Source organism: Oncorhynchus tshawytscha, linkage group LG01, assembly GCF_018296145.1.
Source record: "Oncorhynchus tshawytscha isolate Ot180627B linkage group LG01, Otsh_v2.0, whole genome shotgun sequence".
Lineage (NCBI taxonomy): Eukaryota > Metazoa > Chordata > Actinopteri > Salmoniformes > Salmonidae > Oncorhynchus > Oncorhynchus tshawytscha.
In genome coordinates, this window is record NC_056429.1 from 14,004,872 (window position 1) to 14,029,276 (window position 24,405).

General features: G+C 43.0%; 1 protein-coding gene across 4 annotated transcripts in view; it reads right to left on the bottom strand.

Moving 5' to 3' along the window:
* The window catches only part of LOC112221070 (receptor-type tyrosine-protein phosphatase zeta), a 95,319-nt gene that overhangs the window by 57,534 nt on the left and 13,380 nt on the right, over positions 1-24,405 (bottom strand). For all 4 annotated transcript variants that reach the window (XM_024383427.1, XM_024383359.1, XM_024383283.1 and 1 more), the window contains exon 2: positions 13,892-13,972. In XM_024383427.1, the coding sequence (XP_024239195.1) occupies positions 13,892-13,972 (81 nt within the window). The remainder of the gene's footprint in view (positions 1-13,891; positions 13,973-24,405) is intronic.

The window sequence follows — 24,405 nt, forward strand, 5'->3', positions numbered from 1 at the left end:
ATTTATTCTTGTATTGCCCCTAATGTAGCTTGTTTCTGGTCACAGGTTTAGGAATGGTTAAAGAAATCACAACATGCACTTAAAATGAACCTTACAAATAGAAGTGTTGGGCGATTTGGAAAGCCATAGTCAATAAATAATAATACTCGTTGGAAAGGTTTTCATCTTTAGCTCACAATCTGTGGATACTATGCGATTAGAAAAAGGTTAAAAAATGACGTAAAACAAAAAAATACACGGCACATGGAAACCAAACGAGGGTGGTCTATGGTGATAGGTGGGATGGCTGAGAGTGGCTGAGGGTTGGGATTAAAGAGCTGAGGTCTATGGTGATAGGTGGGATGGCTGAGAGTGGCTGAGGGTTGGGATTAAAGAGCTGAGGTCTATGGTGATAGGTGGGATGGGCTGAGAGTGGCTGAGGGTTGGGATTAAAGAGCTGAGGTCTATGGTGATAGGTGGGATGGCTGAGAGTGGCTGAGGGTTGGGATTAAAGAGCTGAGGTCTATGGTGATAGGTGGGATGGCTGAGAGTGGCTGAGGGTTGGGATTAAAGAGCTGAGGTCTATGGTGATAGATGGGATGGGCTGAGAGTGGCTGAGGGTTGGGATTAAAGAGCTGAGGTCTATGGTGATAGGTGGGATGGCTGAGAGTGGCTGAGGGTTGGGATTAAAGAGCTGAGGTCTATGGTGATAGGTGGAATGGCTGAGAGTGGCTGAGGGTTGGGATTAAAGAGCTGAGGTCTATGGTGATAGGTGGGATGGCTGAGAGTGGCTGAGGGTTGGGATTAAAGAGCTGAGGTCTATGGTGATAGGTGGAATGGCTGAGAGTGGCTGAGGGTTGGGATTAAAGAGCTGAGGTCTATGGTGGTAGGTGGGATGGGCTGAGAGTGGCTGAGGGTTGGGATTAAAGAGCTGAGGTCTATGGTGATAGGTGGGATGGGCTGAGAGTGGCTGAGGGTTGGGATTAAAGAGCTGAGGTCTATGGTGATAGGTGGGATGGCTGAGAGTGGCTGAGGGTTGGGATTAAAGAGCTGAGGTCTATGGTGATAGGTGGGATGGGCTGAGAGTGGCTGAGGGTTGGGATTAAAGAGCTGAGGTCTATGGTGATAGGTGGGATGGCTGAGAGTGGCTGAGGGTTGGGATTAAAGAGCTGAGGTCTATGGTGATAGGTGGGATGGCTGAGAGTGGCTGAGGGTTGGGATTAAAGAGCTGAGGTCTATGGTGATAGGGGGGATGGCTGAGAGTGGCTGAGGGTTGGGATTAAAGAGCTGAGGTCTATGGTGATAGGTGGGATGGGCTGAGAGTGGCTGAGGTTGGGATTAAAGAGCTGAGGTCTATGGTGATAGGTGGGATGGGCTGAGAGTGGCTGAGGGTTGGGATTAAAGAGCTGAGGTCTATGGTGATAGGTGGGATGGCTGAGAGTGGCTGAGGGTTGGGATTAAAGAGCTGAGGTCTATGGTGATAGGTGGGATGGCTGATGGCTGAGGGTTGGGATTAAAGAGCTGAGGTCTATGGTGATAGGTGGGATGGGCTGAGAGTGGCTGAGGGTTGGGATTAAAGAGCTGAGGTCTATGGTGATAGGTGGGATGGCTGAGAGTGGCTGAGGGTTGGGATTAAAGAGCTGAGGTCTATGGTGATAGGTGGGATGGCTGAGGTGGCTGAGGGTTGGGATTAAAGAGCTGAGGTCTGGTGATAGGGGGATGGCTGATGGCTGAGGGTTGGGATTAAAGAGCTGAGGTCTATGGTGATAGGTGGGATGGGCTGAGTGGCTGAGGGTTGGGATTAAAGAGCTGAGGTCTATGGTGATAGGTGGGATGGGCTGAGAGTGGCTGAGGGTTGGGATTAAAGAGCTGAGGTCTATGGTGATAGGTGGGATGGCTGAGAGTGGCTGAGGTTTGGGATTAAAGAGCTGAGGTCTATGGTGATAGGTGGGATGGCTGAGAGTGGCTGAGGGTTGGGATTAAAGAGCTGAGGTCTATGGTGATAGGTGGGATGGGCTGAGAGTGGCTGAGGGTTGGGATTAAAGAGCTGAGGTCTATGGTGATAGGTGGGATGGGCTGAGAGTGGCTGAGGGTTGGGATTAAAGAGCTGAGGTCTATGGTGATAGGTGGGATGGGCTGAGAGTGGCTGAGGGTTGGGATTAAAGAGCTGAGGTCTATGGTGATAGGTGGGATGGGCTGAGAGTGGCTGAGGGTTGGGATTAAAGAGCTGAGGTCTATGGTGATAGGTGGGATGGGCTGAGAGTGGCTGAGGGTTGGGATTAAAGAGCTGAGGTCTATGGTGATAGGTGGGATGGGCTGAGAGTGGCTGAGGGTTGGGATTAAAGAGCTGAGGTCTATGGTGATAGGTGGGATGGGCTGAGAGTGGCTGAGGGTTGGGATTAAAGAGCTGAGGTCTATGGTGATAGATGGGATGGGCTGAGAGTGGCTGAGGGTTGGGATTAAAGAGCTGAGGTCTATGGTGGTAGGTGGGATGGGCTGAGAATGGCTGAGGGTTGGGATTAAAGAGCTGAGGTCTATGGTGATAGGTGGGATGGGCTGAGAGTGGCTGAGGGTTGGGATTAAAGAGCTGAGGTCTATGGTGATAGGTGGGATGGGCTGAGAGTGGCTGAGGGTTGGGATTAAAGAGCTGAGGTCTATGGTGATAGGTGGGATGGGCTGAGAGTGGCTGAGGGTTGGGATTAAAGAGCTGAGGTCTATGGTGATAGGTGGGATGGGCTGAGAGTGGCTGAGGGTTGGGATTAAAGAGCTGAGGTCTATGGTGATAGATGGGATGGGCTGAGAGTGGCTGAGGGTTGGGATTAAAGAGCTGAGGTCTATGGTGGTAGGTGGGATGGGCTGAGAATGGCTGAGGGTTGGGATTAAAGAGCTGAGGTCTATGGTGATAGGTGGGATGGGCTGAGAGTGGCTGAGGGTTGGGATTAAAGAGCTGAGGTCTATGGTGGTAGGTGGGATGGGCTGAGAGTGGCTGAGAGTTGGGATTAAATAGTTTATGTTTGGTAGTGTATTATTGTTATGTGACTGATCTATATAAAAATACCATGTATGCAAAATGTGTATGTAAAATGTGTATGTAAAAGTTATGTATATGTAGCAAAAAAGCCATCAGACTGCCATCAGACTGTTAAAAGGCATCACTAACATTTAGTGGCATCTGCCAACATACAGACTCAATCTCTAGCTACTTTTCTAATTAACATTTGGATGTAATAAATGTATGACTAGTCACTTTAAATAATGCCACTTTATATAATGTTTACATACCCTACATTACTCATCTCATATGAATATACTGTACTCTATACCATCTACTGCATCTTGCCTATGCCGCGTGGCCATCGCTCATCCATATATTTATATGTATATATTCTCATTCATTCCTTGACACTTGTGTGTATAAGGTAGTTGTTGTGAAATTGTTATATTACTTGTTAGATATTACTGCATGGTTGGAACTAGAAGCACAAGCATTTCGCTACACTCGCATTAACATCTGCTAACCATCTGCATGTGACCAATAAAATTTGATTTGAAGATGTAAAAAAAACAAAAAGATATTTGTCCTCCGAAGAGGGGGGTGGTGGAGGGGTTAATAATATAAATAAAACAAAAACACCAGTGCCCTCCAAGCTCATCACTAGGCTAAGGACCCTGGGACGAAACACCTCCCTCTGCAACTGGATCCTGGACTTACTGATGGGCTGCCCCCAGGCAACAACACATCCACCATGCTGACCCTCAACGTGGGGGCCCTGCAGGGGTGCGTGCTTAGTCTCGTCCTGTACTCCCTGTTCACCCACAACTGTGTGGCTACACATGACTCCAACACCATCAACTTTGCTGACGACATAACGGTGGTAGGCCTGATCACCAACAACACCTATAGGGAGGAGGTCAGAGACCTGGCAGCGGTGCCAGGACAACATCTCCCTCAATGCCAGCAAGACAAAGGAACTGATCATGGACTACAGAAAACAGAGGGCCGAGCACACCTCCATCACATTGACTGGGTTGTAGTGGAGTGGTTCGAGAGCTTACGTTCCTCTGTGTCCACATCGCTAAGAATCTATCATGGTCCAATCACACCAACACAGTTGTGAAGAGGGAACAACAATGCTTCTTCCCCCTCAGGAGGCTGAAAATATTTGGAATGGGCCCTCAGATCCTCAAAGTTCTACAGCTGAACCATGTTGAGCATCTTGACTGGTTGCATCACCGCCTGGTATTCAGCCAGTATGCAGCCTTTCAAATTCGAGGAATTATACTCATATATTGATTGCACCCTACTCAGCTGTCTCTCGTTGCCTCTTTGGTCGTTGCCTCCCTGACATATGGTGGCAGCAGTGGGATGATCAGAAGAGTAGCAGTTGCTTAGCTTAGGTTAATTTGATTTATCTTTTTGTTTTTAAAAACAAGAGGACCAAATATTGGACCAATACGGTACAAAGAAAAACCAGGACAGCGACCACATGGACCACCTCTCCAGGCTGGGCTGAAGGAAGAGGGCCCATACCAGACGATCCAGGGGTGACCTCATTGGAGGAGATGGCCCTCTGTTCAGGAGCAGCCTGATGTCTTGCAGCAGGCGTAAGACATCAGGCTAGAGTGGGAGGCCGAACAACAGGAGCGACAGTGGAAGGCGATGCAACACCCTTTCAGGGTTCTGCAGCATGAGATCAAAACTATTCGACCCCTGTCCCTGACCACTCCCTATGTGGCTCTTCCAACGCCAATGGCATGGACATTGGCCTAGAGGCTGCAGGCTCCCTCCACGGCTAGGCTCTGGGCCCCAATGACCTTGACCCTCATCAAAATAACCCTTACCGTTCCCCATATGGCCCCAATCCAGATCCACGTATAGGTCCATATCGGGTCCAAGAGCCAAGGTTAGAGCAGTTAAATGACAATGGCAACATTGAACATTATCTGGGATCTCTTTTAATATTAGTTATTCAAGGGTCAGTGTAGCGTTCATAGGGCCATTGGACCAGCACTGGGTACTCTCTTGATGCTATTTATGCAATAGGCCTATAGATCAAAGTTTATCAAGGACAGTCGGGCAGGGGCATGGGGGTGGGGCAGTGGCATGTTTAAGCTGGCATTGGCAGTCGGGATGTGGGGTGTCCCCATCTGCCTGCCCCCCTGATGCCCCCATTGTTGTGCCAGTCTCGTGTGTCAAGCAGATTCAGTTTGTTGTGACGCTGAGCGAGACGAGAGGGGAGGTATGGGAGAGCTGTGTGGTAAAGAGAGCAAAAGGGAAGCGGGAGAGAGAGAGAGTTGGGAGAGAGAGAGAGGGGGAAGTCTAGACAGCGACAGAGAGAGCAAGAGAGAGCGAGAGAGGGGAGAACAGAGTGATAGAGAGGGGGAAGAGAGGATATTTTTCCTTGTCATATCTAGTGAAAGACTGTGAGATAGATGGGGAAGAAAGATAGATGATTGTGTGCCACTGCCTGAGGGGCATAGTAAATATTCATAGTAAATTCCCATGCAAAATTATACATCGATTTTGTAGAATATGCTTTATTACTCACTCTTTGGCAACTCTGCATAAACTGTATCTACTGTAATTGAAGAGAAATACACATATTTTTACTACACATCATATAGTCTATGCTGTAATGGTTACTCGTAACCCATGTCATGTCTCATCCAAAACAGATCAGACAAGCACCGCTAGGCTAAACAGCAGCTCCCAACCAGGAGCTCAATGTGCCCTACTTTCCGAATATGGGTCCCAGAGACTAGCACAGGGAATTCTCCATGGCTGAAAAAACTAAAGCAGAGTCCCTCGAGAAGAAAGTCCCAGGTGTCCCGGGGGGTTGTGTGTGTCAGTAGAGGCTGCTGAGAGGAGGACATAATAATGGCTGGAATGGAGTCAATAGAATGGTATCAACCACATCAAACACAAGGTTTCCATGTGGTTGACACCATTCCAACAAATCCATCCATTATTAAAAGCTGTCCTCTCCTCAGCAGCCTCCACTGGTGTGTGTGTGTGTGTGTGTGTGTGTGTGTGTTAAACTGTGCAAGAGATAGAGTATTGGTGTGGTCGCAATACACTCTCTCTTACACAGTTTAACAGCTTGTGTCACAGTATTGTGCATATTTTTTAGATGCTGTCAAAACTAGTTGAAAAGAAATTGAGGGCCATTTCTGACCTGAACTTTAGTGTCACCTCCCCATCTGATAACCCAAGCATAGGCCAATATGCCTACTTCTTCATTTAAAGCATTTCAGTTTAAACTTGTCCAGTCTTCTCACCTACCAGTGGTCATGTAGAAAAGGAGAGAGAGGCCATGCCATTTCCTATTGGAACGAGGCCCTAAATGGCCCCCAATGATAACCAATACATTTCCTGGTTTCTCTCTCTCCACACACAATACCAAACCACTCTGTCAAACATCTTAGGATTCATGAAGATCAAATTAATTAAACGTACTCAAATGCAAATCCCCAAATGAGACCAAGGAGGGACACTGGAATGGGTTCAGATGATTTTCAAATAGGACATTAATTCCCAGGTACATTCAGCGTCCCGGTTTAAAAAGCTATTAATGAAACCAAACTAGTCACTATGTCACACCCTGACCTTAGAGATTCTTTTTATTCTCTATTTTGGTTAGGTCAGGGTGTGACTAGGGTGGGTAGTCTAGTTTTTTCATTTCTATGTTGGCATGGTATGGTTCCCAATTAGAGGCAGCTGTCTATCGTTGTCTCTGATTGGGGATCATATTTAGGCAGCCTTTTCCCATTGCCTGTGAGCACTCCATTACTTCACCTTTCGTTTGTTTCTGTATTGTTTTATTGTATTGTTTACGCACGCTGCACCTTGGTCCATTTATTCAAACAACGATCGTGACACACTATGACTTGCATAGAAAGCAACAGTAATGGTGTCTTTTTGTAGGCACTAACAGAGGCTAACTCTGCCTTGGCTTGTTGGCCAAAGTCTATGGGGGAATTCATTTTTTTTTTTTTTTTTTTTTTGGGGGGAATAAATGCTGAAAATCAGTCTGTGATAAACACAGGCTTTGGAGATCTGAATTTTCAGCAACTAATGTCATTTTTTGTGAATTTAAGCATTTATGTAATCGAAATAAGCACATTAAGTGCATAAAGGCTTCATAACTCATAAAAGTCATGTTAACTGACTGATATCTCATTGAACAAAATGTATAAGATCTCTTTTTTATGGAGGCAAGCTGAAGTGGAGACAAATTCTATGCCCCTTCGTCGTGATTGGTTAACAGGGATTCTTCAATAAAGTGTGTCATTCAACAAGAGATGTTTTCATGCACATTTTAAAATGTAGAAATACTGCACTAAACATCTTAGACAAAAATATCCTCTGCAAAAACGTTACAATTCATGACAGATTTCTAGAGTAATGTTACATTAATTCACTCTCTCCGTGGTTATCTGTTATTTTATTACTCACACACATGCAAAACAGCCACAAGCAACTATTAGTCTTAATTATTTTTTGTTTGATTTATTTCACCTTTATTTAACTTCTTATGGTATAGGGGACGCTTGCATCCCACTTGGCCAAAAACCAGGGAAAATGCAGCGCGGCAAATTCAAATAAAATTATATAAAAATCAAACTTTCATTAAATCACACATGTAAGATACTCAATTAAAGCTACATTCGTTGTGAATCCAGCCAACATGTCAGATTTCAAAAAGGCTTTTCGGCGAAAGCATAAGAAGCTATTGTCTGATGATAGCACAACAGTAAACAAAGAGGGTAGCATATTTCAACCCTGCAGGCGCTACACAAAACACATAAATAAAATATAAAACATGTCTTACCTTTGACGAGCTACTTTTATTGGCACTCCAATATGTCCCATAAACATCACAATTGGTCCTTTTGTTCGATTAATTCCGTCCATATATATCCAAAATGTCAATTTATTTGCCGCGTTTGATCCAGAAAAAAACAGCTTCCAAAATGCGCAACATCACTACAAAATATTTTAAAAGTTGCCTATAAACTTTGCCAAAATATTTCAAACTACTTTTGTAATACAACTTTAGGTATTTTTAAACGTTAATAAATCGATCAAATTGAAGACGGGTCTTGCGCAACTCTCAACAGTGTTACGCAGTTCCTAGTTGGCCCTACTTCTTCATTGCACAAATTAATAACCTCAACCAAATTCCAAAGACTGGTGACATCCAGTGGAAGCGGTAGGAACTGAAAACAAGTTTCTAAGAAATATCGTTTGCCAATGAGAACTCAGTGAACAGACAGAGACCTCAAAACAAAAAATCTGAACGGTTAGTCCTCTGGGTTTTACCTGCTACATAAGTTCTGCTATACTCACAGACATGATTCAAACAGTTTTAGAAACTTCAGAGTGTGTTCTATCCAAATATACTAATAATATGCATATCTTATATTCTTGGCATAAGTAGCAGGAAGTTGAAATTGGGCATGCCATTTATCCAAAAGTGAAAATGCTGCCCACTATACCTTAAGAAGTTAACCAGGTAAGCTAGTTGAGAACAAGTTCTCATTTACAACTGCGACCTGGCCAAGATAAAGCAAAACAGTGTGAAAGAAACAGAGTTACACATGGAATATACAAGCGTACAGTCAATAACACAATAGAAAAAAAAGAAAGCCTATATACAGTGTGTGCAAATGGCATGAGGTGGTAAGGCAATAAATATGCCATAGTAGCAAAGTAATTACAATTTAGCAGATTAACACTGGAGTGATAGATGAGCAGATGATGATGATCAGATGATGGTGTGTAAGTAGTGATACTGGTGTGCAAAAGAGCAGCAAAGTAAAGAAAAACAATATGGGGATGAGTTAGGTAGATTGAGTGGGCTATTTACAGATGGACTATGTACAGCTGCAGCGATCACTCAGCTGCTCAGATAGCTGATATTTAAAGTTAGTGAGGAAAATGTAAGTCTCCAGCTTCAGCGATTTTGAAATTCGTTCCAGTCACTGGCAGCAGAGAACTGGAAGGAAAGGCGGCCAAAGGAGGTGTTGGCTTTGGGGATGACCAGTGAGATATACCTGCTGGAGAGTGAGCAAGGACGCCTACAAACCTGACTCCGTTACACCAGCCATGTCAGGAGGAATGGGCCAAAATTCAACCAACTTATTGTGGGAAGTTTGTGGAAGGCTAGCCGAAACATTTGACCCAAGTTAAACCATTTAAATGCTACCAAATACTAATTGAGTGTGTGTAAACTTCTGACCCACTGGGAATGTGACGAAAATAAAAGCTGAAATTAATCATCTATTATTCTGACATTTAACATTCTTAAAATAAAGTTGTGATCCTAACTGACCTAAGACAGGTAATTTTACTAGGATTAAATGTCAGGAATTGTGAAAAACTGAGTTTAAATATTATTTGGCTAAGGTGTATGTAAACTTCCGACTTCAACTGTATAGCCTACAAAACTACTGATGCAGACCTTTGTAACATCTACATTAAAAAATTATAACAAATCAATTTAATATAGCCTACACCATCACAATAAAGCCATTATTTATTTTAGACAGATCTAAAGAAACATTATATGAAGAAAATGTAGTCTATTTCAGAAGAACAGAATAGCATAGTCTGAGTTGTTAGGCCCTGATCTCGCTATGCCATATGGCTGTGGGCTACACTAGTTCATTTAGCAGACAAGATTTTCTTAAAATTCTGTGGCATTATTTTATGGTATGAAGAAAACAATTGCACATAGCTGAATAAAATATAAATAATCATTTCTCCAAACGATCTCTTCGGGAGTGAGCACATGTAGCTATTCTGTGTTGAGCGGTTAACAAATAAACAGGTACTCCTATATGCTTCATTTAGAGTTATTTATGTAACTTTAGTTGTGATAAAAATGTTGGCCTATATGTTTTATGCCTCCTTTTTCTTATGTTTGGATTTTTATACATTCTAAGGCTGCATGATGCAACTCTAATGATGATTTGAAAAAAGATGCATGAAAAGGCATGAGCTCTGCTTTGTTTCTTGTGCAGGCTACACACTTCAGTCTCTCATTCACAATTTGACAAGCACTTGATAATATTCTCACCTGGATTTCTCGAATCTCCCGGTGGCATCCCCCTTGTGTGGCCATAATGCCCCCCCAAAAATCTATGCCTTTTGGGGCTAATGTGGCCATTGTGCCCTTGGGCTGAATATAATAATTCTAATTCCCTTCTCCTGGTTGCCATTTGCAGTGCTCCGAAGCACCTCTCACTCACATGGCTCTCTCAGATACTTTTAGTATATGTGGACACCCCTTCAAATTGGTGGATTCGAGCACACAGCCATGCAATCTCCATAGACAAACATTGTCAGTAGACTGGTCCATACTGAAGAGCTCAGTGACTTAGGATGTCATAGGATGCCACCTTTCCAACAAGTCAGTTCGTAACATTTATGCCCTGCTAGAGCTGCCCCGGTCAACTGTAAGTGCTGTTATTGTGAAGTTGAAACGTCTAGGAGCAACAACAGCTCAGCCATGAAGTGGTAAACCACACAAGCTCACAGAACGGGACCGCTGAAGCGCTCTCATCAGTGGTGGAAAAAGTACCCAATTGTCATACTTGAGTAAATGTAAAGAGTAAATGTAAAGATACCTTAATAGAAAACGACTCAAGTAAAAGTCACCCAGTAAAATATTACTTGAGTAAAAGTCAAAGTACTTGGTTTTAAATATACTTAAGTATCAAAAGTAAAAGTATAAATCATAAAAAACCAGACGGCACAATTTCCTTGTTTTTGTTCATTTACAGATAGCCGGGGCACACAAACACTCAGACATAATTTACAAACAAAGCATTTGTGATCAGAGGAGGTAGGGATATTCTCTTGATATCTATGTGAATTGGACCATTTTCCTGTCCTGCATTCAAAATGTAATGAGTATTTTTGTGTGTAAGGGAAAATGCATGGAGTAAAAAGTAAATTATTTTCTTTAGGAATGTAGTGAAGTAAAAGTTGTCAAAAATATAAATAGTAAAGTAATGAAGATACCCCCCCAAAAAGTACTTAAGTAGTACTTTCAAGTATTTTTACTTAAGTACTTTACACCACTGGCTCTCATGAAGTATTCAATTAGATTTTCGATTACTTTCAATTACAGAGTGATTAGAGTGTGGCGTAGCTGAATCAGAATTAGTTAGGTAACATAGATAAATAAGATGTTTTATTTACTTTCATAATATGCTTATGTGAGATACTTGTCATTAGAATGTCTCTTTTTGGACTATACTGTCATCAGTTGCATTTTTCTTTTCTTCTCTAGGGAAAAGTCACTTGGGGCCCAGAGAGGGGAGAGGTCAGAATGGAACATTGTCTTCATATGTGAATGTATCTGTTAAACCATGTGTCGTGTCTTTACTATCATTAAATGAAGACTTCGTTTTTATCAAAGATTCTCTGTAATTAGTATTACGCGATCAAATTGTCTAATCACGTAACTGTAATTAACTAGGAAGTCGGGGCACCAAGGAAAATATTCAGATTACAAGGTTATAATTTCCTAATATAACCTTTCAGATATTTTCATATCTGATCCATAGTCTTCTGATTAATGAATTATTTACTTTACCTCACGTTAGTCTCATTCCAAACGTCGTAAATTGTTGGTTATCTGCACAAACCCAGTCTTCACTATGAGTCATCCATACATCAATTGTCTTAAATCATTTATTTATTACTAACTAAGTCATTCACAGAAATGCATATACAAACAAACAGGGTAAATATGGTTACAAGAAATGATAGGGGAATGTGCCCTAGTGGGCTAAACCGGCTTGTTAGACAAAAGGGGAAGTGGGGGGTCAACTGAGATGAGACACTATAAAGTTGATAATTATAACAATTGAAATGCTATTCCTTTGCACATGAACACTCACTCATTCGGGAACAATTGCAATCAATCAATATATTTACGCTCAGTGTGTCGTCGGGATCTTTGTTGAAAAGTTTGTTTCTGTTGGAGAGTTTTGTCCGTCTCTCTCTCTGTCTTGGTTAGAGGGGATAGTTCATGGTTTTGGAGAATGGATGTTTCGGCAGTTGTCGTTCTTCGCGTTCAATGATACCAAATTCCTAGCTGCAGACTAGTAATTAATATCAAAGACTTGTTCTTATTCTGTAGGTATCGATAGTCTAAGAGTTTAACCACGTGGTATGGTTAAAAGATTCAGCAATGGTCTGCAACCTTTGTACTCCTGTGATTGAGAGAAACATGGTCTGGTGATAATTTCTCAAAGTTGGGTTTTATTCAGAATTGCAGAAAAGGGGCTGTCCCAGGATGCCTGACCCTAACTGGGCTCAAGGGTGGTCCTCTGATTTAGTTCAAATCAAAAGGGAATTGGATTTTCCTTCATTAAAAACAGTCCAAAATCATATTACACAATTTTACAAACAGTATCATACTCACTCATTCATCTTATACAACAATTAGATGTAAACCTCATATCTGAGGCTATTATATAAACAGCGTTATGGTAATGTGGCCACTCCGTCACCCATGAGCTTCCCCAAAGTTGTAACAAATGGACCAGTTCGTAGCTGGATTCTTCACCTATCTTTTATACTTTCTCCGGAACATGAAATTTGTTCGGACCTCGAGTTCTTGTTCGGATCTCTATACTGTGTGGCAGGAATTTACGACCTCTCTCTGACCACAGCAGCCTAGTTGAAAGAGGAAAGGGGGAGGCAGGGAGAGGGGGATGGGGTTGCTTTACCCAAAGAGGGCAATGTCATGACACATGCGATGGGGAGATGTCGTGGAAAATTGCAAGATTATGTTATAGTGCTTGTACGATTATTTTCTAATCTTTCTATTGCATTAGAATGGTTGTTTTATTCGACGGAATAGAATCTGTTGAATATTGTGTGTGTGTGTTCCACTGAGGATGGGCCTCTATGAGACAGCACTGACAGAGGAGATTTACGATGTCTTTGGCCAATAAAGGTTAAAGAGCATTCCAGATAATGAGGTAATGTTTTGGTACTATAAAGTACCAGGAACGAGATTAGAATCTCGTTTTAGAGACCAAACTGAATGATAATTTATAGCTAATGCTATCTGGCTATGGGATACTCCTCTCTCAATTAAAAGGCCCTTTGTGAAGTTTCTGAGATCTGTGGTTCATCATGTGAGTTGAGAGTTGTGTATCTTGGCTATAAAAGATACTAGAATTATTTTGTAAACACTCTCAGAATTCATTTATAGACACTGAATTGATCTGAGAGTCAAAGGGCTATGGTGAAGCTCATATGATTAAAGATTAAGTTTAAATATATCTGACTTGTGTGTGGTTTGTAAACTCTCCTCATTTAGTAATACAGGAAATTACCAACGACAAGTGACAATAGAGTGCTCAGTACCAGCCAGAATAGCAAGTTTGGTAGGCTACTAATGACCATCAGCAGCTTCAGAGCTTGGAGAAGCCTAGTTACTGTGACTAAATGATCACAAGGAATTTGACTGCGGTCATGACTCGTGACCGCCGGTGTGGCGGTAATATGGTCACCATAACAAGCCCTAGCCAGGACCATTCACAGTTGAGCTCACTCGGTTTAGCTCAATGCTGATTAGGTATTATTATTATTTTTAAAAATGTACCTGGCTTCCTTTGCATTCATTGCTGCGGGCGGCAACAATGTCATACTATTTTGGACCAGACAGCATCAGATAGATGGCCTACACATACATAAGGGCTTTGTTTCGCTTGCTCTGATGCTTTTCCCAGTGAGATAGAGTCAGCCTCTTGCGAATTGAAGGAAAATGATGAAACACAGAGAGACAAAAGATACATTTGCTCTACATCTTGTATTTATTCTAAGGCTTCAAATTGAGAGAGACATTGAAAATTAAACCAAACTCGTGGTCCACTCCACACTCACCCGCATAGGACCAGTCGATGTCATCAGCGAATTTGCGCTGGGCAGCCTGGGCCCGGTGTCCGTATCCTTGCACAGGTTCAGCTGCAACAGAAATCAACTCCTTCTCAAAAACAGCTCTGTTTAAGGCCTCTATGACCAAAAATGTGATTTCATTAAAATCAGCCATTACCATTATCATGGAATCAGAATTATCATACATTCACACAGCCTCTCAATCCTCCTGAGTTGGTCTGGTTTTATTTGAGAATTGACAGACATCCATATCCCTTTGAGGGATCAAACTCATGATACACTCATTCCAAAAGATCATTGGAAAAACAATTTGTTATTACACATTATAATATTGCAAATAGGCCATTATGGGTAGTGCAACATTGAGAAAATCTCAGCAAAAGAAACGCTCTCTGAGCTTGTACAATAAAAACGGTCAGTTATGTTTTCCTCTGAAGAAATTTCCTCCAGTTCGGGAATAATGAGTAAGTCTCAGATCTACAGGACACAGACTATTAACATAATGCACTCTGGGGGACATCTGAGGAGTACATCCATGTATGTTTGTTTACTTGTCTCTAAAAACCACACACACACACACACACACAATAATCCCTGCTTTTCACTGTCATTTGAACTAGTGCTATAGAATGATGAGGAGGTGATAGTGTATCATTATGATGCCCTACTAGTCCTGTCTGGGTAATGAATTGGAGCCAGAGCTCTCAGGGCCACACTGCCAGGTCATTATGGAAGAGTTACTGTCTGTCAGAACCAAAATGCCTCATTAGCATAGCTAGCACAAAGCAACTGCTCACTAAAGCAAAGGGAAACCAAATACACCAAACGTTCTCCTGCAGCGTTAATAACTCCAAATGTTTCCAAACCGCAGCGAAGTGACTGAAACAGCACCCAATGTTCTGGAACATCACTGTGAATGTTGCTGAATAAAACCAGGACAACTGACTAGAAGAGACGGTGGATTACCTGCTTCACCTTTTGCAACCATAATCAACCTTAAAAACAACATTCCTCCATGCTTCAGCATCGTCAAAATATTGTCATCTAGGGGTAAAATAAACTTGTTTTCCTCTATGACAAACAAATTCACTTAAAGTGATACTTCGCAATTTTCCCCCAGTATCAGATGGACTCGTTGATACCATGTTTATGTCTGTGTCCAGTATGAAGAAAGTTAGAGGTACTATAGTGAGCCAATGCTAACTAGCATTAGCACAATGACTGAAAATATATGGGTACCTGCTAGCATCTGACTCTGGGGAAGTAGATATAGGGCCTTATTGACAAAATCCCAAAGTGTACCTTTAAAAATGCACTCAGTACTCGAAACGTCTATGTAAAAAAAAACAGTACGGTTGGGGTCAGCACAATAGTCTTAAAAGGGTCTTAAACCATGAAGAAGTCTTGGCCTGATCTGACTCTGGTTGGATGAAGATAAAGAGGAGGCCATGCTGTGTTTGACTATTTTCATGTTTGCCTGGGATAAATTTTCAATCTAATCCAGGATTAAATGTCTCCGAGTACCAGAAACAAGCTGTCCCTCTCGCAGGGCAGAAATGTGTGGTTTATGACCAAGCAAAAGTCTCCTTCACTCATAATATTCTCAAAGTACCATACAGTAACTCTTGAATTAAAAAGTGATCATTGAGGATATCATCCAAAAGTTGCAAACGGTTATAGTCTTGCATAAAATAATATTACCTAGGAAACTAGAATAAAGTAATAAATAGCTATCTTTCCTTTTCTCATACTCTTCATTTTCAGCTCTATCTGGTGGTCTTCCTCACATTGTAGGACCTCAGTTGTCCATGCCTGTTTAACACCATGGTCAGCCAAGGGTCGTAGAGCGTCTTAAACCCAAAGTGTTTTCTTTTCAACAACATCCCTGATCTGAGAGATATGATAGTCTAAGGTATTTGGCTTTTGCCGGTCCTATTCTTTCAACTTTTCATATTATTTTACACGTCCTGCTCTTGATTTCTTTTTTTCTCCCTTTTCCTCTCCAGTTGGTAGTTACAGTGTTCTCTCTTCTCTGAAACTCCTGTATGGACTCAGGAGAGGCGAAGGTTTGAGAGCCGGGCGTCCCCCGAAACACGACCTTGCCAAGCCGCACTGCTTCTTGACACAATGCCCACTTCACCATGAAGCCAGCCTCTAGGAGGAAACACCTGGCGACTGTCAGCGTGCACTAACCTGGACCAAGCTGGGCCAATTGTGCGCCGCCCCATTGGTCTCCCGGTCACGGCCGGCTGTGACAGAGCCTGGACTCGAACCCAGAATCTCTAGTGGCACAGCTAGCACTGTGATGCAGTGCCTTAGACCACTGCGCCACTCGGGAGGCAACATGTCCTATTCTTTTACCTGCCCAATTATTGTACCTGTCCTATTCTTGTGCTATTCTTTAACACTCAGGAGGCAACATGTCCTATTCTTTTACCTGTCCTATTTGTTTACCTATCTTATTCTTTCAGTTCAGTGCGGATGAGGGAAAGGGTACATGGGCAGGATGCATGTTATGACCATTGAGATACATCCCCAGTGTCCCTGTCTCACTCACCTTCTGACACAGACTATACAGAAAGGAATGCTAGCCAGCAATTATATTTTCCACTACTGTGATGCAAATCAGCCAATTATTGACGCTGTATTTCCCCCCCAGGTTGGACATAGGGAGCTCAGTAGTTGTAGATCTTACTATGTCCATCTCCTCCTACAACTACTGAACTCCCTCTCTCTCTCACTCTGAATAAAAGAGAAAGGAAGCTGCTAAATTATGGACCATCTCTTCAGGGGGAAATGGACTATAGTGTGTGTAAACAATTGCTTTGACATGCTTTGACATGAAACACCTGCCCATCTCCAGCACCAGTTCGTTCAATAAGTGCGATTCTATTCACACAATGTGTGCGTGTGTGTGCATGCAAGTCTGCTTGACTACATATGTGTGTTTGTGTGCGTTGTACACTTGGCGGTGTGTTTGCGCGCATGTGTGTGAGGTCAAGGGCACCATTCATCTCCCTATTTCCTTTCAACAGAGGATTACAGTCTGGCTCGTCTTACACTTGCTTTGTCTGGTGATTGTCCTTGACGAATGGCATTACCTTTCCTTTTTAAGGATCACTGGTGCATCTGTGACTGAAAGGGAACAGGTAAGCTTTCTTACACTGACAACGTTGGGTGATTAACTCATTGTGGCCCAACGCCTCAATCTGTGGCTGTTATGCATGAAAACTACAATTGGCTCGACAAACATTGAGTATCTTTCAAAAATGCATTGTGAGAAAATACTCAACGATGTAAAAAAGGAGATTTGATAGTGAACATCTATTTTAAATGACTTGTACAGTGCTACATCTCATCTACAGGTTTTTCTTTATTTTTACTATTTTCTACATTGTAGAATAACAGTGAAGACATCAAAACTATGGAATAACACATATGGAATCATGTAGTAAAGAAAGTGTAAAACAAATCAAAATATGTTATATTTGAGATTCTTCGAAGTAGCCACCCTTTGCCTTGATGACAGCTTTGCACACTCTTGGCATTCAACCAGCTTCATGAGGTTGTCACCTGAAATGCATTTCAATTAACAGGTGTGCCTTGTTAAAAGTTAATTTGTGGAATTTCATTCCTTCCTTCCTTCCTTCCTTCTTAATGTGTGTATAGTAGGTATGTCCAATCTTTTGACTGGTACTGTAGCTAGCTATCACAAGAGGTCCGTGCCAAGTAACTGAGAGCTACACTCCCAGACAGGCAGGTATCCTAGTGGTTAGAGCATTGGGTCAGTAACTGAGAACTACAATCTCCGAAGAGGGAGGTAGCCTAGCAGTTGGAGCATTGGGTCAGTAACTGAGAGCTACACTCCCAGACAGGCAGGTAGCCTAGCGGTTAGAGCATTGGGTCAGTATCTGAGAACTACACTCCCAGAGAAGGTGGTAGCCTAGCAGTTAGAGCATTGTGTCAGTAACTGACAGCTACACTCCCAGGCAGGTAGTTTAGCGGTTGTGGCGTTGGGTCAGTAACAGAGCTACACTCCAGAGCATTGAGTCAGTAACTGAGAGCTACACTCCCAGATTGGCAGGTAGCCTAGTGATTAGAGCATTGGGTCAGTATCTGAGAACTACACTCCCAGAGAGGGTGGTAGCCTAGCAGTTAGAGCATTGTGTCAGAAACTGATAGCTACACTCCCAGACAGGCAGGTAGCTTAGTGGTTGGAGTGTTGGGTCAGTAACTGAAAGGGCGCTAGCTCAAATCCCTGAGCAGACAAGGTGAAAAATCTGTTAATATGGCCTTTAGCAAGGCACATCACCATAATTGCTCCAGGGTCACCGTTCATAATGGCTGACCCTGGCCATGACCCCACTCGCAGAGGATGTCTCAGGGGAGTTGGGATATGCAAAAAAACAAGTTTCCAAGTCACACATGCATAATATAATACACACATGTACAACTATAAGCACCCACCAAATTATTATTACAACACACACAGACAGTCAAGGTGAATGATGAGGAGGTCCAACGATCAGTAACAATGGGACAGACAGACTCATTCTGCGTTACTCTGGTGATACAATAGTTTTTTTCACACCTTTTTCTGTTATGATTTCCTTGCAGTAATGACTGAATCTTGATTCATGTTCAACATTAAGGATGGGAATTCTGCATCCATGCAACTCAAGAGAGGGACTGAATAGTCCCCCCACCCCCCCCAAAAAAAAGCTTGTCCAGTAAGGGGAGAGACTTTGTTAAGACTTACTAAATCAAATCACATGGTTAGTAGATGATGTTAATGCGAGTGTAGCGAAATGCTTGTGCTTCTAGTTCTGACTATGCAGTAATATCTAACAAGTATTCTAACAAAAGAGAGAGACAAAGAAAGAGAGATACGGAGAGAGACACAGCGAAAGAGAGAGATACAGAGAGAGACAGACAGAGACACCGAGAAAGAGAGAGATACGGAGAGAGACAGACAGAGAAAGAGACAGACACCGAGAGAGACAGAGAAAGAGAGAGATATGGAGAGAGACAGACAGAGAAAGAGAAGGGCTACAAACACATCAGTGTGTTGATCCAGCAGAGAGTGGCCAGCCAGCCTTGTGTATATATTGTGTGTACATGGAGCCTACGTTTTAACAGGGCTGTGGCTCTGAGGCATGGTGAATAACAGGATTAACCAGACCCTGGGAGACACTGGCTAGCTCACAGGGCAGGGTCACAGAATTCTACCAGAGCGAGAATGGTTGAGTGACCCACCTCCCTACGCCAGGGGTGGGGGGGGTAGTGTTGCCCACTTCCTGGAAGGTTAGGCAGCCCCTGGCAATGGGTACCCCTTGAACCACTAAATTTTTGGTTCCTCTCCATAGGTAACAGAGAATTAGAGCAGAATATGCTGTTTGATGTAAAGAAGTATCAGCATAAATGTGTCTGTCTTCCATTACAAAACAACAGACAGGCAAAGGAAGTGGTCAAAGTGGTCACAGGTCTGAACAGACAACCGGCTTCAACCACTACACCCCCTCGCACACCCTGCGATCACACAGCACCTGTGCCAGTCTTTTCATTGGCAACAATAGCTAATGCCATATCTCAGTTCCCAAGTTGCGTCGAGACAGAAGGGTAAAGGTGCAAATCCTCTATGGAGCAATGCCACCCAGCACACAATGGCAGCCTATCATTCAGCAGGGATTAGCACTGACATAAAAACTAGCCAGTTCTACAATGCATAATTTTGCTTGGGTGGGAAAGAATGATAGATGGTCTTTGGGGATTTTCAGTTGGATAGTGTACTGTAGATATTACTGCACGGTCGGAACTAGAAGCACAAGCATTTCGCTACACTCGCGTTAACATCTGCTAATCATCTGTATGTGACCAATCAAATTTGATTTGATGTACAGTTGAATTCTGAAGTTTACATACACCAGCCAAATACATTTGAACTCAGTTTTTCACAATTCCTGACATATAATCCTAGTAAAAATTCTGTCTTAGGTCAGTTAGGATCACCACTTTAATTTAAAAATGTGAAATGTCAGAATAATAGAAGAAATAATTATTAATCTCAGCTTTTATTTATTTTGTCACATTCCCAGTGGGTCAGAAGTTTACATACACTAAATTAGTATTTGCCTTTAAATTGTTTAACTTGGGTCAAACGTTTCTGGTAGCCTTCCACAAGCTTCCCACAATAAATTGGGTGAATTTTGTCCCATTCCTCCTGACAGACCAGCCGGCTGGTCTGCGCATGTTCTGAGGACATTGCTAGGGATGCCGTCTGGGCCGGCAGCCTTGCGAGAGTTAACACGTTTAAATGTCTTACTCACATTGGCCGTGGTGAAGGAGAGCCCGCAGGTTTTGGTAGCGGGTCATGTCAGTGGCACTGTATTGTCCTCAAAGCAAGCAAAGAAATGGTTTAATTTGTCTGGGAGCAAGACGTCGGGGGTCCGCGACGGGGCTGGTTTTCATTTTGTAATCCGTGATTGACTGTAGACCCTGCCACATACGTCTCGTGTCTGAGCCATTGAATTGCGACTCTACGTTGTCTCTATACTGACTCTTAGCTTGTTTGATTGCCTTGCGGTGGGAATAGCTACACTGCTTGTATTCGGTCATGTTTCCAGTCGCCTTGCCATGTTAAATGCAGCGGTTTGCACTTTCAGTTTTGCGCGAATGCTGCCATCAATCCACGGTTTCTGGTTGGGGAAGGTTTTAATAGTCACCGTGGGTACAACATCACCGATGCACTAGCTAATAAGCTCGCTCACCGAATCAGCGTATACATCAATGTTGATATTTGAGGCTATTCAGAACATATCCCAGTCCACGTGATCGAAGGAATCTTGAAGCGTGGAATCCGATTGGTCGAAATGCATTGAACAGACCTGAGAACAGGCCTTTCCTGTTTTAGTTTCTGTCTATAGGCTGGGGGCAACAAAATGGAGTCGTGGTTAGATTTGCCAAAAGGAGGGCTTTGTATGGGTCGCAGAAATTAGTTAGAGTAGCAATGATCCAGAACATTGCCAGCTCGGGTCGCGCATTCGATATGCAGATAAAATATAGGGCGCCTTGTTTTCAGATTAGCTTTGTTAAAATCCCCAGCTACAATAAATGCATCCTCAGCATATGGGGCGGCAGGGTAGCCTAGTGGTTAGAGCGTTGGACTAGTAACCGGAAGGTTGTGAGTTCAAACCCCCGAGCTGACAAGGTACAAATCTGTCGTTCTGCCCCTGAACAGGCAGTTAACCCACTGTTCCCAGGCCATCATTGAAAATAAGAATGTGTTCTTAACTGACTTGCCTGGTTAAATAAAGGTAAAAATAAAAATTTAAAAATTTTAAAAAATGTGGTTTCCAGTTTACATAGAGTCCAATGAAGTTCTTTCAGGGCGGTCGAGGTGTCTGGTTGGGGGGGGATATACATGGCTGTGATTATAATCGAAGAGAATTCTTGGTAGATAAGGCGGTCGGCATTTGATTGTAAGGAAGTCTAGGTCAGATGAACAAAAGGTCTTGAGTTCCTGTATGATGTTATGATCACACCACGACTCGTTAATGATAAGACACCCCCTTCTTCTTACCAGAAAGATGTTTGTTTCTGTCGGAGCGATGCGTGAAGAAACCGGGTAGCTGTACCGACTCTGATAACACACTCCGAGTGAGCCATGTTTCTGTGAAACAGAGAATGTTACAGTCTCTGATGTCTCTCTGGAAGGCAACCCTTGCTCGAATTTCATCTACCTTGTTGTCAAGAGACTGGACATTGGCGAGTAGTATGCTCGGGAGCGGTGAGTCTGACCAGAAGACCGCTCCGTCTGTGGCGCTGTTGTTTTGGGTATCCTACTGGGATCCGATCCATTGTCCTGGGTGGTGGTCCAAACAGAGGATCCGCTTCGGGAAAGTTGTATTCCTGGTCGTAATGTTGGTAAGTTGACGTTGCTCTTATATCCAATAGTTCTTCCCGACTGCATGTAATAAGACTTATTTCCTGGGGTAACAACGTAAGAAATAATACATTAAAAAAAAAAAAGAACGCGAAGTGGGGCGACCATCTCTGTCAGCGCCATATATATATATATATATATATATATATATATGTGTGTGTGTGTGTGTGTAGCAGCTGGTCTGAGATCTGTAATGCAACACAGCTGGAGCATTAGTGTGCTTTCGGAACGCTAGTACTAGTTTCGGAACGCTAGTACTAGTTCTACCTAATTCCTCCATCACGTTTCCTCAAAAGCATTGGGTCACACTCTTCAACAGCGGAGGCGGCAACAGCACTCCTGCATCAGCAATGAGACGTAATAGATTGGCCAAATACTGTGCTACATGAGATCCTGAGAGACCGAATGAGAACTGTACTCACACAGGGCCGGACTTACCAACTGGGGCCCTGGTACGGGCCGGACTAACCAACTCTATTATGCACCTCCGCTATTGAACTGAATTGCTCCTGGTGTATTCATGCATGTACAGTGCTGGCTCATGTCCAGACTGTGGATGATTCTACACTGATTCCACAGTCTATAGAGTACTGGTTCATGTCACCATGAGATGGGTCAATTGGCATTGTGGGACTGTGTGGGCACAGGCTGTGTGCCTGGCATCCTGCTGGGACTGGCAGCCTGTCATTGTGCCTCGTTTTAAGTGGCTCTGGAGAGTGCCTGTCGATGGCCGTGCGGCACGAGGACATGGCACAGTGTGTGCCTGAGGGGAGGAGTATGAAATAAGAAGTTTAAGTGTGTGGTCACACTTTTAATCGCATTCTGATCTCTCTGGCCTGAATTCTCCATCACCAGGTCCTCTGTACTGGGGTGATAAGCCTGAGTGTGTGTGTTTGTGTGTGTCTGTGCGTGTGTGCATGCAAGTAGGAGTATGTGTGCATGTGATAAAGAACAGATGAGGGAAATAAATAACGTGTGTGTGTTGATGCGTATGCTCCTTCCTGCCTATACATAATGACCCATCCAGAGAGCCTGTCTGATGGAGGATGCATAATGACTCCAGACGTTTAAGGTCTCCATCATCCCCTCTGGACTCGGGCCAAACACACAGTGCTGGGATGTTTGTTTATACAGCCTTTCTAATGAGTCATCCTAACGCTCCCCTGCTCAACATAACTGCAGTAGTGTGAGGGAGGCCTGGTACAGTAGCCAGCCATATTCAGAGGTCTTGGTCTTGTGGCCATCTGGTCAGAGCAAATCAGCGTGCAGAAAACATGAGGCCCAACTCCCTAGAAAACAAGTGGACCTCTTTATGGCCACCGGCCACAGTGACTTTACCTGGTCTCCCACACATTGCTATGGTCACAGATTAAGCCTGTTTCCTCACACTGCCGGTCTTGGTGAGGATGTATCATTATACACTACAGAGAAACTATAGTCTAGCACATTGTCTGTATCTCTATCATCTCTGTCTCTATCACACTCTCTCCGTTATGAAAACAATGATCATGTTGCGTCATTCAGAGATTCTTTCTTCAGGGGAGAAATATTGTCTATTTTTTCACTTTGTCATTACTTCCTGGCCAAACGTCTCTAAACATTTAGAGTGGGATAGTGGATGTTTTAAACAAGGGGGTTCCACTTAGCCCAGCTTGTTTAGAGGAAACGAGAGAGATTTACAGGGATCAAAAAGGGGAGAGTTCCATAATAACAATCTCAGAAGACTTATTTATATATTTATTTTTAAAATACCATAAAGGATTATGTACAGGGGGTGATTTAAGGACCAATAGCCATTTGAAAGCATTGAAAAATGTATTTATGGCTACATGACACAGTGTATTTGGTCAATTGCTCCTTCACTAACTACGGCCTCCATACGGTTTCCATATGGTACCCTGTGCCAACTGGGAAAGTATTCACACTAGGCTTGGCCAGCATGCCATATATACCGTATACCGGGGTATTTGGAAATAGCCACAGGATAGTTTTTCAATATCGTTGAAACAATTTTTTTTGACATTCTTCAATCAATTGTAATATTTGTAGCTACTTTTTAAGCAAATACCTGCAGTCAACTTGTGCAGAACGTTAGGAGATGAACAACGTGATCTGCTTATTTCCCATCACATCCTTTTACATTATGAAGCTAGTAGTTCCACAGATCAGTTGAGCCGGTCATGTGTTTGTTTGTAAATAGCACAATGGGAGAAAGCGGGAGCAGGTCCAGCTGTTAATTGAAAGTCAAGTGTTTTTTCGCTTCAATAGACTGATCAGGGACATATAGTATAGTTAACTATAGTTTTCCTTCACAGAAAAGACATTAGTGCAATACATTCGGTTCATTTTCATTAGATGACAAGAGAAGTGCAACGGTTACACTGAGAAAAGTACCAGAGAAAAAGTAGCCATCTGCTGATAGAATGCCTGTTTGTGAACAGCAACTGACGCAACAACTTAGTCTGATGCAACTTAGTCTTGAGCGTGGCTGAGGTGCACCCATGACCAGCTCGGAAACCAAATTGCATGCAGAGAAGGTACAGTGGGATTCAAAATGGTT